This window comes from Monodelphis domestica, chromosome 2 (genome assembly GCF_027887165.1).
Source record: "Monodelphis domestica isolate mMonDom1 chromosome 2, mMonDom1.pri, whole genome shotgun sequence".
NCBI classification, from domain to species: Eukaryota; Metazoa; Chordata; class Mammalia; order Didelphimorphia; family Didelphidae; genus Monodelphis; species Monodelphis domestica.
Genome location: NC_077228.1, coordinates 286,325,795 through 286,339,517, shown reverse-complemented (window position 1 = coordinate 286,339,517; position 13,723 = coordinate 286,325,795). Strand labels below are relative to the sequence as shown.

Genomic DNA, 13,723 nt, shown 5'->3' with positions numbered 1-13,723 from the left:
GAGGCGATGACGTCACTGGCGGCCGTCGCGCGGTGCTTTTCCCAGGTGGTTCATATTGAAGGAAAACTTCTGCACCTACAGCTGAACCCCTTTCCTGAGCCTATTTTTTAACCTTTACCCAACCCCACTTTCTTTCCTCTGTTTCTTTTCTAGGGTCCGGTTTCTTGAGCCGTCTTTTTTCTTTAAAAACAATATTTTTTAATTTTTTAGAAATTAAAAAAAATCACATTTAAATTTTTTAATAATTTAAAGTATAAACAGTTACATTTTTATTTTTTGTTTTTTTCTTAGGTCTTTGCCATGTCTCAGTAATTTTCATCCACTAACCCAGTAAGACCTCCTTCCCCCAATATACAATTAAGCAAAACAAACCAATACATTAACCTTGTCTGAAAACAGTATGAAGCCTCATAGAGCTTTCTTTTTAATGGGGGAAACAACTCATGGGGTAAGGGTGGCCAGGAAGAAGGGATGGTAGGTGAGGCCATAGGAGATTATCTTGATACATTCCATCCAGGAACAATGCCAGAGTCAATTTGATTGTGGTTCTTGGTTCCAGGATCTGAAAGGAATGGGGGTAAAAGGCAGTGGAGTTTTCTTTAAATAGAATTTTCCTTTTTGAGGAAAGAAATGTTTCATCATCTCTCCAATGAATTCTAATATCTTTTAGTATTATTTTTCTTAATGTTAATTGGAGTTACTGTGTGTAGTGCTCTACTTGCTTTGCTTTGAATCAGTTCAGAAGTCTTCAAGATTTTCTTCAAATTTCTTGATCACCTTTCCTGATGCTCTAGTAATATTCTATGGTGTTGATCACAATTTGATCTGTTATTCCTCCTCATCCAAATCTAGTTTCCTAATTGTATGTATTTTTTGTTTATTTTTGGTGCCACAGAATTGTATGTATTTTTTGTTTATTTTTGGTGCCACAGAAAGTGTTGCTTTGAATAATTTGACCAATATTGTACTTTTTTTTCCATCTTTGACCTTTTTGGAGTATATGTCAAGTAGTGATAATCAATCTTGAGTTAAAGTTTGAATTCTAGCCCTATTTTGGAGTTCCAAATCAATCTCATTTTCATTTTTCTTGATCCTCATTCCTTGGGTCCTATTCTATCTTCATCTCTAAGGCCTTCTTACTTCTGTGACCCTGTTTCTGAATCCTTATTCAACCTTCCTTCCTGGAGCTTATATCAGACATACACTTGCATCCATATTCAGGGTCTTATTTTTGAGACCTTATATCCATAATCCTTTTTTCTCAGTCCCCAGGAATCATGATTTTCTGTTTTGTTTTTTTTTAGAGCCCTTATCCATTTTTGTTCTTCTGAAACTTATTTCTAACATCTTTTCTGAAGCTCTAGCCCTCAAACACATGGGCTTGCTTGGATTGCAAACAATTTTCTAGACATTTCACCCAAGAAAAAAAATGAACAAAAAGCATTGATGAAGGGATATATGCCAAGCATTGTGCTAAGCTTGGTAATACAAATAAAAATACAAACAGTCCCTAACCTTAAAGAGCTTTCATTCTGATGGGGAAACAACCCATAGATGGGGAAGGGTGACCAGGAAGGGGCACTTTGGTCTGGAAAGATTACAGAAATGGTGAGGCCACATAAGAATTGTCCTGACACATTCCATCCAGGAACAATGTCAGAGTTAATTTGATTATAGTTCATGGTTCTAGAACCATAAGGGAATGGGAACAGAGCTTTCTTGAAATAGCATTCCAGGTTCCCAGGAAAGGTTCTTTAGGATATGGTCTGTTTTTGGCAACATATTTTAGGAGAGGCAACATGGCACTTTGGATGGCCTTAGCATTGGTTCAGTTGCCTCTAGAACACAATACTGTTGTTGTTGCCTGTTTGATACTAAAACCCATTTCTAGTCTGACAGGCAACCTTTCCATGTTTATTTCACATCATTTTACATCTATTTCCTTTCCCACTGATAAGCCTTTGCCCAAGCAGTGCCCTCTTCCTCAGAATCCCTAGCTCATGAAACTTCCTACGTTCAGCATTTAAAGATCTTTCTGGAATGCTATTTCCCCTTCATTTCCAATAACTTTGGTTAAAAAAATATTTATGCATCTGCTTGAAATAGATTTTGTTTCTATATGCACATACCATGTTATTTCCTACCTAGAAGGCAAGGGCTTTTTCATTTTTTCCTTTGCATCCCCATTTAACTAGCACAATCTCTGATACAAATTTGCACTGCTGATTGACTGAGTTCAACATCTATTCCTGACAAAAACTGGCTATGTGATGGTCAGACATGGGCTGTAATAATCTCATCTGGTTGATATGATTTGTTTTGTAGTCTTTTTTCTATTCCTCCTTTTTTATTGTTAAAATGGACAGCTTTCTGGAAATTGGAGAGATATATTGGAAAATGAAGGCGATATATAAAAACAAGATATACTATATACCTAGCACTTCTCACTTGGAGTACATCTATCCTGGTAGGAAAAAAAGAACCAAGATCCCAAATTCTGTGCACAAAATGATACATTTATTGAAAGAGTATTTTTTTTTTTAATACAAAAGAAAGCTCTGTACATAGGACTGTGATCTTGTCCACAAACTCCCGGGTCAGCATCCCAGGGGATGTAGAAACCACTGACACTCAAACACGCCCCACACATTCACCACATATACACACACACACACACTCACACTCACACACACTCACACACACCCAGAGCCACCAGAGGAGGGGGAACGCTAAGGGTCACCACACAAGAAAATGCCATCTCATCCCTGAAGCACACATGTTCTTACAAGGCCGCGCTCACATAAACGTTACAAGCATTTAACCTGATCTCACTGGGTCTTGCCTTCTTTGGGGAGGTGATGGGAATAAAGCTCTCTTCCCAGGGAGAGGCAAGGTGGGTCCCTAGGAGGACATGGCTGCAATTCTGAGAAGAGAGGCTGGGCACATCACAGACCTGAATCCCTAACTCCCCCAATCCCTGACTCTGAAAGGCAATTCCTAGTCCCAGACACCAGCCTGTGAGCCACTCTTACAGCCCATCCCAAGTTACCCATCTATCTGCCCCACCAGCCAGGTTTTGTGGAAAATACCAGGATGGTGGCTCCCGCTTCAGCACCCCAGATCTGGGAAAGGCAGCAGGGAAAAGGAAAAAGTAGATTACAGGGCTCTTTAGTTTGTTGGCAAATCATCCCCTTGAGATCTGGGCTGTGAGTAGAGACTCGGCATCCCACCACCAAGCCGATGAGGCAGGGTTATTTCACTGAATTAAAAGCAGTCAAGAAAGGGTTAAATACACCACCACCCCCAACCCAACTGTAGTTCCCCTCTTCTGGAAAATCAGATGTTCTGAAAACAAGTAATAGAGGAGAGCAGGTTCACTGGGTGTCTAAAACCCTCTGCTAATGCTGGCCCACCCTACACATCTGCCTAACAAGGGTAGAAGGGGGTGGGGCACGGCCCCTGTAAGAAATACATAAATACTGAGGTTACACTTAGAAAAATAAAGTCATTTTCTTCAAGGCTTTTTGTCTTAATTTAAAAAAGTTACAGTAGCTGCTCACTCCCTGGGAGAGCTGCCCCTCTCTGGCTCCCCGGCACTGCATCGATGTCTTGAGCTGCTCCCCTCTCTACTAGTCAGTCCCAATCCCCACCACCCCATCCCCAACCCCCACCACTGCTCACTGCAACTTGTCCCAGGCAGCTGGGGGCCTGATGGAATGAATGCATGGCCCAACACACCTCCCATGCACATGGCACAAACAAAATCCAGGACCTCTGCTGGAGTGGAATTGGACCAGGTCCCCCAAAACCCTGATCCTGTAGCTGGACTCCCTTCTCTGCTCCCTAGAAACAGTCTCACTAAACACTAATGGGTAGCCTAGACCCAGGGCTGGTGGTGACCCTCCCAATACTTTTGGAGGCATGGCCCATAGGGCTCTTTCCCCACTTTTTCCTGGGCTAGACACACAGATTCTATTAAAATCCCAGGAATCCTTTACCTTTCTACACTGGCAGGTCCCAGAGCCCACAGGATGGCTCTACCTCCAAGAACCCAGCCAGCACTAGGGAGGCCAACGGTGTCTTCTCAGGGAAGAGGAGGGAAAAATGTGGTGGTGGGATGATGAGGAAAAAACGCCATAAAAAAAAGTTAAATATTTTAAAAATATATATTTATAGATTTGTTTTCACTTGTCTCCTCTCAAATAAAAGGTTCAAAATTAAACCTTAAGTAAAGCAGCAGGGGGGTAAGTGGGGATGAAAGGGGATCCAGGCCATTCCTTCCATCCCTGGAGCCACTGTAGCACAAGTGGCAAGGGACAGGGGACAGTGTGCCCACTGGCCATGGACATTTGCCCCGTGCATAGGCCCAACTGCTAGGGAGTTAATGGGATAGTGGGAGTGGGAACATGGTTTCCCAGCAACACAGATGGCTCTAGGAGAAGGTGGTCTCTCACTCAGCCTATGGTAGACACAGTGCTAACTCATGACAGCAAGGAGGCCGAGGGCAGAACCCCCAAGCTGTTCCCTTAAAAGGATGCAGTACCCTAGTGACCACAGGTCCCAAAGAGGGAAGGGAGGGGCACGGTCCCATTGGGCATAACTAATACTCGTGGCAAACATTGAGCCAAGCTGGGCTTGGGGAGGGAAGAAAGCAAGGCAGCCCCATGGTAAACAGAAATGAGAGGTGGAACCAGGATGGGAGAGAGGGAGAAAAGGGGTGGAGGGTAGGCGAGTCCATTTCTTTGGCTGGAGTGAGAGGGCGAAGTCCTGTGGCTGCCCATCTCTCCTCCCTGCCTCCCTCCTGCGGCCTGTCAACGTGTGTGTAAAGAAAACGTGAAAAGGCAACAATAAATAAGTGAGGCCGTCCATCCATCAGTCCAGGGTTGGCAGGGCTGCTCATTCACTCTTGGTGCTGTGCGTTGTTGCATCCAGGTTCACCACCTGTAGCTCTGTCAAATTGCTGCTGCCGCCTGCCTGCTGCCCAATCACTGCCATCTGTAGGAGGTGGAGGTGAAGGTGAGGCAGAACAGTCAGGCTTAAAGGTTGAACATTGTTTGGTAGAGGGAGCAGGTGAAAGTTACTGGGAGGGAAAAGCAAGGGAGTAGTACGAAGAACTTCCTTCTGAGTCTTAAGAGGCAGAGAAGTCCTGGGTCTGATGACTAGTTCTGACACAATGTCTGAACAACTTTTCTGAACTGTTTCCTCCTGTGTAAAACAGCAACAGTGCCTATCCCCTGTGCACCTTAACTTCTAAGGCTGTTCTAAGGAAAGTACAGGATGGAAGCAGTTTGGTGGGTGAAGCCAGGAAGACCACTCCTCTCTAATGCTGACTAGTGACCCTGGACAAATCACTTAACCTCTGTGTCTCAAGTGACTTGATAAGACTAGTTGCAGAGTGATTGCCAGCTCAATCTGAATTGAATATGGAGGCTCCTCTATGGGAGTGCCCCCCACCAGTGAATTCTCAGGTCTGATCCAAACCCTTCCCAATCCATAACCAAAACCCCCCAATAAAAATAGGTTAAGTGCTCAGGAACCATGAATGATAACCATGACCTAGCAGGACAGGGAAGGCCCCTCACCCACCTACCTGATGAAGCTGAACAGCAGACACTGGGATTTGCACGGTTCCAGAGGGTGCAGTCAGGAACACTTGGGGGACTCCACCTATACCAGAAAAACCACAGGGCTTGAAGTCAAAGATCCAATGTAGGAGCCTCTGGGGTAGAGCAGCTGTTGGTGAACTGAGAAATGGGGAGAACCCTAGTGCTCACTCTCCTCCTCCCCCAACTCACCTTGCTCCTGGACCTGTCCGTGGGAAACCTGCATGGCGGAAGGTGCCTGGGAGAAGGCGTTGAGCACGGTGAGACTGCCATCAGCCAGCCCCGGAGTCGGGGCGTACATCACTGCATGGGAGCTGGGGTACATCATATGGCCACCCACTGTGGTGGGCACTGATGAAGTCATAATGGTGGCGGGCAGTGTCACTGGTGAGCACAGACAATTAAGTGTCACAGAAATGTGGCTAAGAAAAGGTGCACTCTACCCACCTTCCCCCCAAAGTCCTTCCAGTCTATCTCCACACCCCCAAGAGGACAGACATAACCACCCTGGAAATCTAGAGATAGACACCATCTCCATCCAACTTAACAATAATGTCTTAATAGCCTCCTCTCTGAATGATTATTTTTACCCAAATACAACATCAATCCCTAAAACTTATCTAGAAAGTATATCTTAAATTCTAAATTAATCAACACAAATTTTATCATCATTTTCAAGTTTGCTATTCAGCCATCTGCTCATGGGCCTGTTTTAAGACTCCAAACCACCCCCACTCCCCTAAGTAGGAGCCACACCTGTTTAAACTGATTCCATACAATGAAGAATCTCAATGAACCTCTTTGGAGTTAGAAGGCCATGCTGTTTGTTCTCATTCCCCACCCCCTAAATATGCAGCTGTTGAACTTATCTTTTAAATCAAGGAGAATTATAATACATTTCATCTTGAGAACTTCATGTTACTCTTAAAGTAACTGGAGGCATGCCCAGAAAAGCCTTCCTTCTCATCAACTGCCAGCTGAAATTCTACCTAGCCTTCAAGGCCCAGCTGTACTGTACGCCTGCAATTCCTCTGACTCATGCTCTGCCTCAACCACAAGCCATGTGTGCTTTCACAGGATTCTGTATGTGCCTCTCATTACTACACTTTGTATATTTGTACATGTCTTACTTCTGTCTAGGTCATAAGTTCCTGAAAGTAGAAACATGTCTTATTCAACTTCATTATCTTCTTCAACACAAAAGAGTCTTGGAAGAGCATACGGTAAAGTGCTTAATACATGGTGGTTCAAATGAATGGAGACACCTCAAGGGATCCAGTCCCTAACAGAGCACTTGGATAACGGGCTGGTATACAGCATCGTGTAGTAAGGCACCTCCCTGACCCTTGTTTTCCTCACTCTGTAAAATGAGAAGGTTGGATTACTTGTACTCTGCTGATTTCAACTCCATTCCTCTATGACTCTTCCTCCCTAAAAACTAGTCTAGCTGAGGTCTGGCTCCAATGCTGAACAAGAGAAAATTTCAAAACCTTCATTCTTGTTTTGTCCTCTTACAAAAGGAAGAACCAACAGCCCATTTTCCCCACATGCCAGTGAAGGTGTAAGGACAAAGGCTCATGAATTCTCCTCAAACAGAGGGCTAATATCTAGGTCCTGTCTCAATTCCTTGGGAGAAGGGGGCCGCAGGGATCAGAGCCATACCTGTCCCACTGGAGGAGGTCTGTGTGAGGTCTGTGCTGCTGTCACTAGAGGGAGACGTCTGTTGAGGGGCCTGGTGAACTTGAATGGCCTGGACTGGAACCTGCTGGGCCACTGCCCCACCTGTCAGAAACAGAGACCCTACTCATGGTTTATCCCAGCTAGGAAGCAACCCCCAGCCACTACTGGACTCCCAAAGCACACCTGATTTCTGAGAGGTCTGGCATGTAGTCCCTTCCTCCCCCTTTGCTTTTCAACCTACCCTTAGACACAGCACTGCTTTCCTAATGGTACCACAGATGTGCCCCTATTACAGATACTTCTGCTCAAAAATAGCCAGCCTGACCAGGAGAGCTCAAAGAAATCGTGTTGTCTGGCAGTCAGTGCCTCTCATAATCGGACAACACCCCATTCTCTCCACTTCCTGGCCCACTCGCCACAGTCATAGAGAAGACTTGTTGTTCCCTGCTTTCTCTCCTTAGTGGTTTGCTCTCAGTGTTACCTGCACCAAGAATGCCCCTCTTTCTCCCCTCTAATCCCTTACTGGTAAGCAACTCTACCTTTTCCCTGGGCCCTCACAAAGCACTTTCATTGTGTACTTAACATATCTGTCATGTACTAATTTGTATAATTATCTGAATGGATGATTTCTATGTCCCTACTAGACTGTAAAAGCTCCCTAGGGGCAGAAGCCACATCTTATCTACTTATTCCTTCTTCATCTACATTTTCCCAGCACCTCATACAGAGTTCTATACCCAGTAAGCACTTAGTAATTGGTGGACTAACCCCGAGAGGCCCTGTTTGAAGCAATTTGGGCTCACTCTCTCTTCCTCCCAGGCTTTTGCCCTGGTTCCTAGACCTCTGTTGCTCCCTCCCTCTCCTCCAGGAGCCTTGTCTTTTCATAACCCTTCAGTCCTGCCAGAGGCCTGGGCCCAGGGCAAAGCTAGCCTCTCAGAAATATATGTTCTGCCCTCCAGCAGAGGTGGGGAAGCACGAAACTGCCTGCTGTCCCTGCTGTAGCTGGGATACGGATCCTACCTAGCTAGACAAGGCAAGTGAGTGCTGCTGTAACTGAATAACATGTAACATGGAGGGGGTCCTAACAGAAGGGCCCCACCTGTTGAAACAGAAACCCTACTCATAGTTTATCCCAGCCAGGAAGCAACCCCCAGCCACCAATAGACTCCCGAAACACACTCCTTTCTGAGGGTTCTGGCATATAGTCCCTTTCTCTGCCCCCTGCTTCTCTAGGTTGTGGTCAGGTGTCTAGTCCTTGCTCCTATTTGACCCCCTTTCTGTCTTCCCACAGTAGAAAAAGTGCTGGCTTCATGAGGCACCAAGCATAAAGCAGGCAAGTAGGAAAAACCCATTGATTCTACCCCTCTCAATACTCACCAGGCATAAGGGTGAAGCTGGTGGGCAGCTGCATAAGGCCTCCAGAGGAGACAGGGCCACTGCCTGTACTCTTCAACACAGTCCCATTGGCACTGCTGACAGCACTGGGGCTGACACTAGCAGAGACAGGCGCCAGGTAGTTGGTGATGGGGAAGGAGGGGCCGCTACTGACTTGCATCGTGGTAGAGGTGCTGGGTGCCGTCTGGATGGTAGAAGTTGTACCCGGCAGGTTGGTGACTGTGAAAGCTGGCTTCAGCGTATCCTACAGCCAGGGCAAGGATGGGGCTGTGAGCCTAGATCAGATGATCCTACCCATCATGAATTGTCACTGAAACGTGACCCCCAATATTCCAGAGTGTTAGGTCCCCAAGCAGCAATGGCTTAGTTAAAAAGGATAATCACTTTGGACCTCAGCAGGTCTATCATAAACTGAGGTTGAAAGAGCACTCTCTAAGGTCCCTTCAAGTTCTAAAGAAGCAAAATCCTAAAACAAAGATCTGAATAGTAATAGCTAGTATTTATGTCGTTTTAAGGTTTGCAAAAAGAATTTAATAAGCATTATCCTATTCAATCCTCACAACAACCTTTTCAGGTATTATCTCCATTTTAAGGTGAGGAAACTGAGGCAAAAAAAGAGGCCCTCTGGCCCCTAAAGGGGAGTCCTTCTCTAAAGAAATACCAAAAGCCTCACTGATAGGGAGTGAGGCAAAGGCAGTTCAATCTTCACTCCTGTTTTCCTTCCACCAAAATAATCTCTTAACCTCCCTGCCACCCACTTCCAACATATACACATGTGCTAGGAAAAATCCCCAACTGCAGGTGCAGGTAAGGCAGGCCAGTTCCTTCTCTCCTCAGAGGGGCACAAGGGCTTGCAGCAGAGGGGAGGAGGTAAAGGGAAGTAAGGAGAAGGGATCCTGACTGTCCAGGTCAGCTCATAAAGTGGAAGTGACAGACAAGTCCCAAGATCTGTAAATGGACTAGAGAGCTGCTGGGCCCTGGCCACCCATTGGAGGAGGCGTTGCTAAGGGAGTCAGAGGGTTTGGCTGAAGACAAGAGGGCGGCCCTGCTGATGACTAAGGGAAGAAAGCCCGGCCCATTCCCCCAAATGGGGGGAGGGGAGGGGAAAAGAAAAGAGGGAGGGGCAGCAGGGGTGAGCCAGGCAGCACACCGTGCTGGGTGGCATGCTTGGCAGGGCAGGCTGCATAGGTAGTGGGCCTTCCTGCTAAGCCAGCCAGGCATGAGGTATGCCGGGTTCCCAGGATCATCCTGAGCCCGGTGTATGCTGGCCTCCTAACCCACACAGCAGGGCAGGATTCAGCTACACCCCCACCCCCACCCCCAGTGGGGAGACAGCTGGCTGGAGGAATGCAAGGGCCCCTGCCAGGCAGGCAGTGGGGCGGGCCGGAGGAGGCCTGTGTGGAGCCGGAGCATGCCTTATATGGGCACGGAGGCCACCCGCTTATCAGGGGGCCGGCCGAATTCAAGACGGTGGGAACTGGGCACCTGTCCTTCAGACTGGGGGGAGCACCAGCCCAGCCCCTCCCCACATCTTCCAGCCCTTCTCCCCTCTCTCTCCCCTCCAAGAGGCAGTGCATTTCTGTGCACACCTTGGTCTCACCACTGCTATCAGACTCGGACACCTGGTAGGTGAGGTCTGTCTCTTCAAAGCCCGTGGCACTCATTCGCTGGTCTGTCGTGGGGTCCGAGCGTGGTGGCGAGTCTGGCGAGTTGAGGCAAGTCTGGATCAGTGCCTTGCCAGTCTCACTGGTGATCATGGGCTGCAGTTTTCGAGTGGCAAAGGTGTATACATGTCCCGTTTCACTGGCCACAAGGAGTAATACCTGTGTTCCTGTCAGTGTAGACAGCTCATAGGCCTGAAGTGAGAGGAAAAAGTAGGTGGGTCAGCAAAGGGGTAGGAACCCCCACAAACCTCTTAACCCTATCTAGGTTCCTCTGAGGGCAGTGGAATGGATTGTATAATGGCCCAGGTCTTGCGATGACCTTCATGACCTAAGTTTCTATCTGATTTCACATTAGGAGTTGAGTTAGGAGGGCAGGAGGTGCACTGAAAATACATATACCCTCCTGATAGTTTGGCACCCACCCCCCATTATCTCCAGGGCAATACAAGCATTCCCCTAGCTAGTTAGAGTTCCTAGGTCCCTCTCAGAGACCCTTCAGTCAACCCCAGGGGAGAAGGAGGAGCCCAGTTCAGCTGCTCCCCAATCTATTTGGGAAGATCAAGAACCAGGGACAGCTGCTGGGAGGCTTAGGGCACATTCACACACACACTCACTCTCACCCTCTTCATACTCACCCCCCCCCCCCTTTCTAAGTCTCCAACGGTTCTGAAAGGCAAGCAGGACACTAGGAAGAAACATGTGTCTGGGATTTCCACAGACAGCTGAAGCTGCTTTCCTGTCCAACATGAACCATCATCTATATCCCATGCCCTTTCTCACCATTGGCAGGACCTGTAGTGCCATCACCTTTCCTTTAGCTCCCAAATTCTAACCATAATGGTTGGCATTAATTAATTTCACTGGTCTCTTCTCTCTTTTTTTAAGGGGTTAATAATAACATAAATAGATGTTCCAAGGTGAAGTAGTTCTTGAAAATAATCTAATTTAGCCTCGATCCCTTGTTTTGGACAGAAAAATATCAGGACCCAAAGAGAGTAAGGGATTCATTCACTTGAGATGGTCATCTGACTATTCAGTGAAAGAATTGGGACTAGAAACTGGATTTCTGGCCCCCCTGTCTGGTGCTCTGTCCCTCTGTTGGACACCTAAACCATACCATCAGGCCTTCTAAACAGACCAACCATACTAGTCTTCCTCTTAATTCAGAAACCTTTCACAACTTAAAAGCCCAAGTTTCCATCCTCCTAATACGTTGGTCACAAAGATAAAACTCCTTCAACTTTGCTTGGAAGGATCACCCTCCTATTGATGATGCTGATTGTGCCAAGGTTGGAGATTTGGGGGGAGGGGGGTGCAGTTCCACAATTTATATTCCAAATCAGACTTCACACATTCTTGAGTAGCAGAAGGGGGGAGGGAGTCCCAATCTCTCCAAGACTAATAGGACAATGTTAGTTTCTCTACAGGGAAGATCTGATGACAGCCCCCACCTATTCTCTTCTTATCCAGTACTTTATTCCTCTAACCAGAAAGCAATCCCCTCCCATTCTAGACCCTAGAATCTCAATTAACAATTTAGACTCCTCCTCTTCCCACCCCCTTTTACCATGCTGGAAGAGCTTAGGAAACTCAGGCCTCTTCCACAAAAGAGAGTATAAAACTATCTAGAGAAATTGAGTTTTGGATGTTCAGGTACAGTACTGCCCATCACCCAACTTTCTCTCAAATCCTAAGCACACTCCCACATTTTCTGAAAAAACGAGACACATTCTTCTTCAGGTCTAAGGGGCTTTCCTCTCCCCTCCCCCTATGCTTCTCCTCTACTTCCCCTCTCACAATGCTCAGATACCGGTTTGTGTCAGGCCCCCAGCTCCTATCTAAGCTAGTACTGGACATCATCATAGTCACTGCCATCACAATATCAATCTAGCTTTGTAGGTATCTGGATCTAGCTATTTGTTTTATAGGTCTGTGTATCTCTATCTTTATAGAGTTCAAGCTCTCTGCAGAGACGTGTGTATATATGTGTGCGTATATATGGGGGGCACTCCTTATAGGTATAGATTTTTAAGTATAGCTATAGCTACATAAAGATAGACCTCCCAATATCTATTTCCCTACCTCCCCCTTGACTTCAGTGGGCCTCAGTCAGTGTCTCCAGAAGCTCAGTGGGGCCTTAGCTTCCTGCCCTGGGGGCCCTTCCTCAGGGCTGCCCATCTCACTCAAGTCAGACAAGAAAGGTGGATATCTCTGCTGCCATTCTCTCCATCTTCACACACCTTTACAGCTCCTCTTCTTTCCTTCCCCGCACACTGTATTCACATCTGCCCTACTATGCCTGGAGCCTTGTTTGTTACTCACCCCTTCCTGGCAGTCTCTGACTAGTCCTGTTGCTACTACCTCCTTGCTCTCTCCATCCCAAACATTTTCACGGCCTACGATCCCTCTTCCCTCCCCCTTATTACTCCTTGCTTCTCACTTCCACACTCCTCGTCCCTTTCGGGCCTGGAGCACCTTCTTCCTCCTCTGCCCCGTACCCAGCCCTGCCCTCCCTAGCAGGGTCTTCCCGATCCCCTTCCCCAAGTTGCACGCCTAGAGCCCGTACCACCTTCCATTCATCCCCCGTCCTCCTCCTCCTCCCGGACGCCCCCCCGGGTTTCCTTCCTCCGCCGCCGGGTCGGTCCCGGGTCGTCCGGCCAGACCCCCCGTGTTGTTACCTTCTTCATGATGCCCGTCTTCCTCTTGCTGAAGGTCGTGTAGCGCCGCAGCTTGTTGTCGATGAACTCCATCTTGATCTTCACGCGGCCACGGGTCTTCTTGCCCGGCTTGGCCCCGCTCACGGCGCCACTAACGGGGCCGTAGCCCCCGGCCGCTGCCGCCGCCGCCACGGCCGCCGCCGCCGCCTCGGACCCGCCGACCACCACGCCGAGTTCCATGTCGCTCAGGCCGCGCTTGAGGCCACGCCGCTCGGCGCCCAGCTCCTCCTCGTCGCCGGACTCGGAGTCTCCTTCGCTGCCGCTGTACTGGGGCCCCGCGGCGGCCGCCGCCGCAGCCGCTGCAGCCGCTGCCGCCTCCCGCTCCAGGCGGCCGGGCCCCAGACCCGCGCCGTTCCCGGGGCCACGGCCCCCGTTAGCCCCGCGAATCCCGCCGCCCGGCCGCCCCGTCGGGGTCCGGACCAGGCCGCCCCCCAGGGCCGAGCCCCGGCCCAGCGCCGCCGCGGCCCCAGCCTGGCTCGGTAACATGGCGCTCAGTACGGGCGGGCTGGCCTCCGGACGGGCGGGCAATCAGCGCGGGGCCGGAGCTGCTGCTGCTGCTGCCGCCGCCGCCATCGGCCTCCCCTCCCCGCCCCGACTCGGCTCCCGCTGCTGCTGCCGCTGCCGCCGCCGCTGCTGCTCCTGCTGCCGCCGCCGCCGCGAGCCC

At 48.7% G+C, this 13,723-nt stretch overlaps 1 protein-coding gene across 2 annotated transcripts; it reads right to left on the bottom strand.

The window, feature by feature from the left end:
• Positions 1–2,495: 2,495 nt before the first annotated feature.
• On the bottom strand, positions 2,496–13,556 carry SRF (serum response factor). Of its 2 annotated transcripts, none has more exons than XM_001364778.4 (7): positions 13,021–13,556; positions 10,268–10,534; positions 8,661–8,922; positions 7,266–7,385; positions 5,796–5,987; positions 5,591–5,667; positions 2,496–4,995 (listed from the first exon to the last, which is right to left on the bottom strand). In XM_001364778.4, exons 1-7 carry the CDS (start codon positions 13,543–13,545, stop codon positions 4,897–4,899), a joined length of 1,542 nt encoding a protein of 513 aa, XP_001364815.3. In that variant the 5' UTR covers positions 13,546–13,556; the 3' UTR covers positions 2,496–4,896. The 2 variants fall into 2 exon arrangements, with proteins under 2 accessions (XP_001364815.3, XP_056674248.1); XM_056818270.1 differs by having other exon boundaries at positions 7,266–7,403; positions 13,021–13,551.
• Between the last annotated feature and the right edge of the window lie 167 nt (positions 13,557–13,723).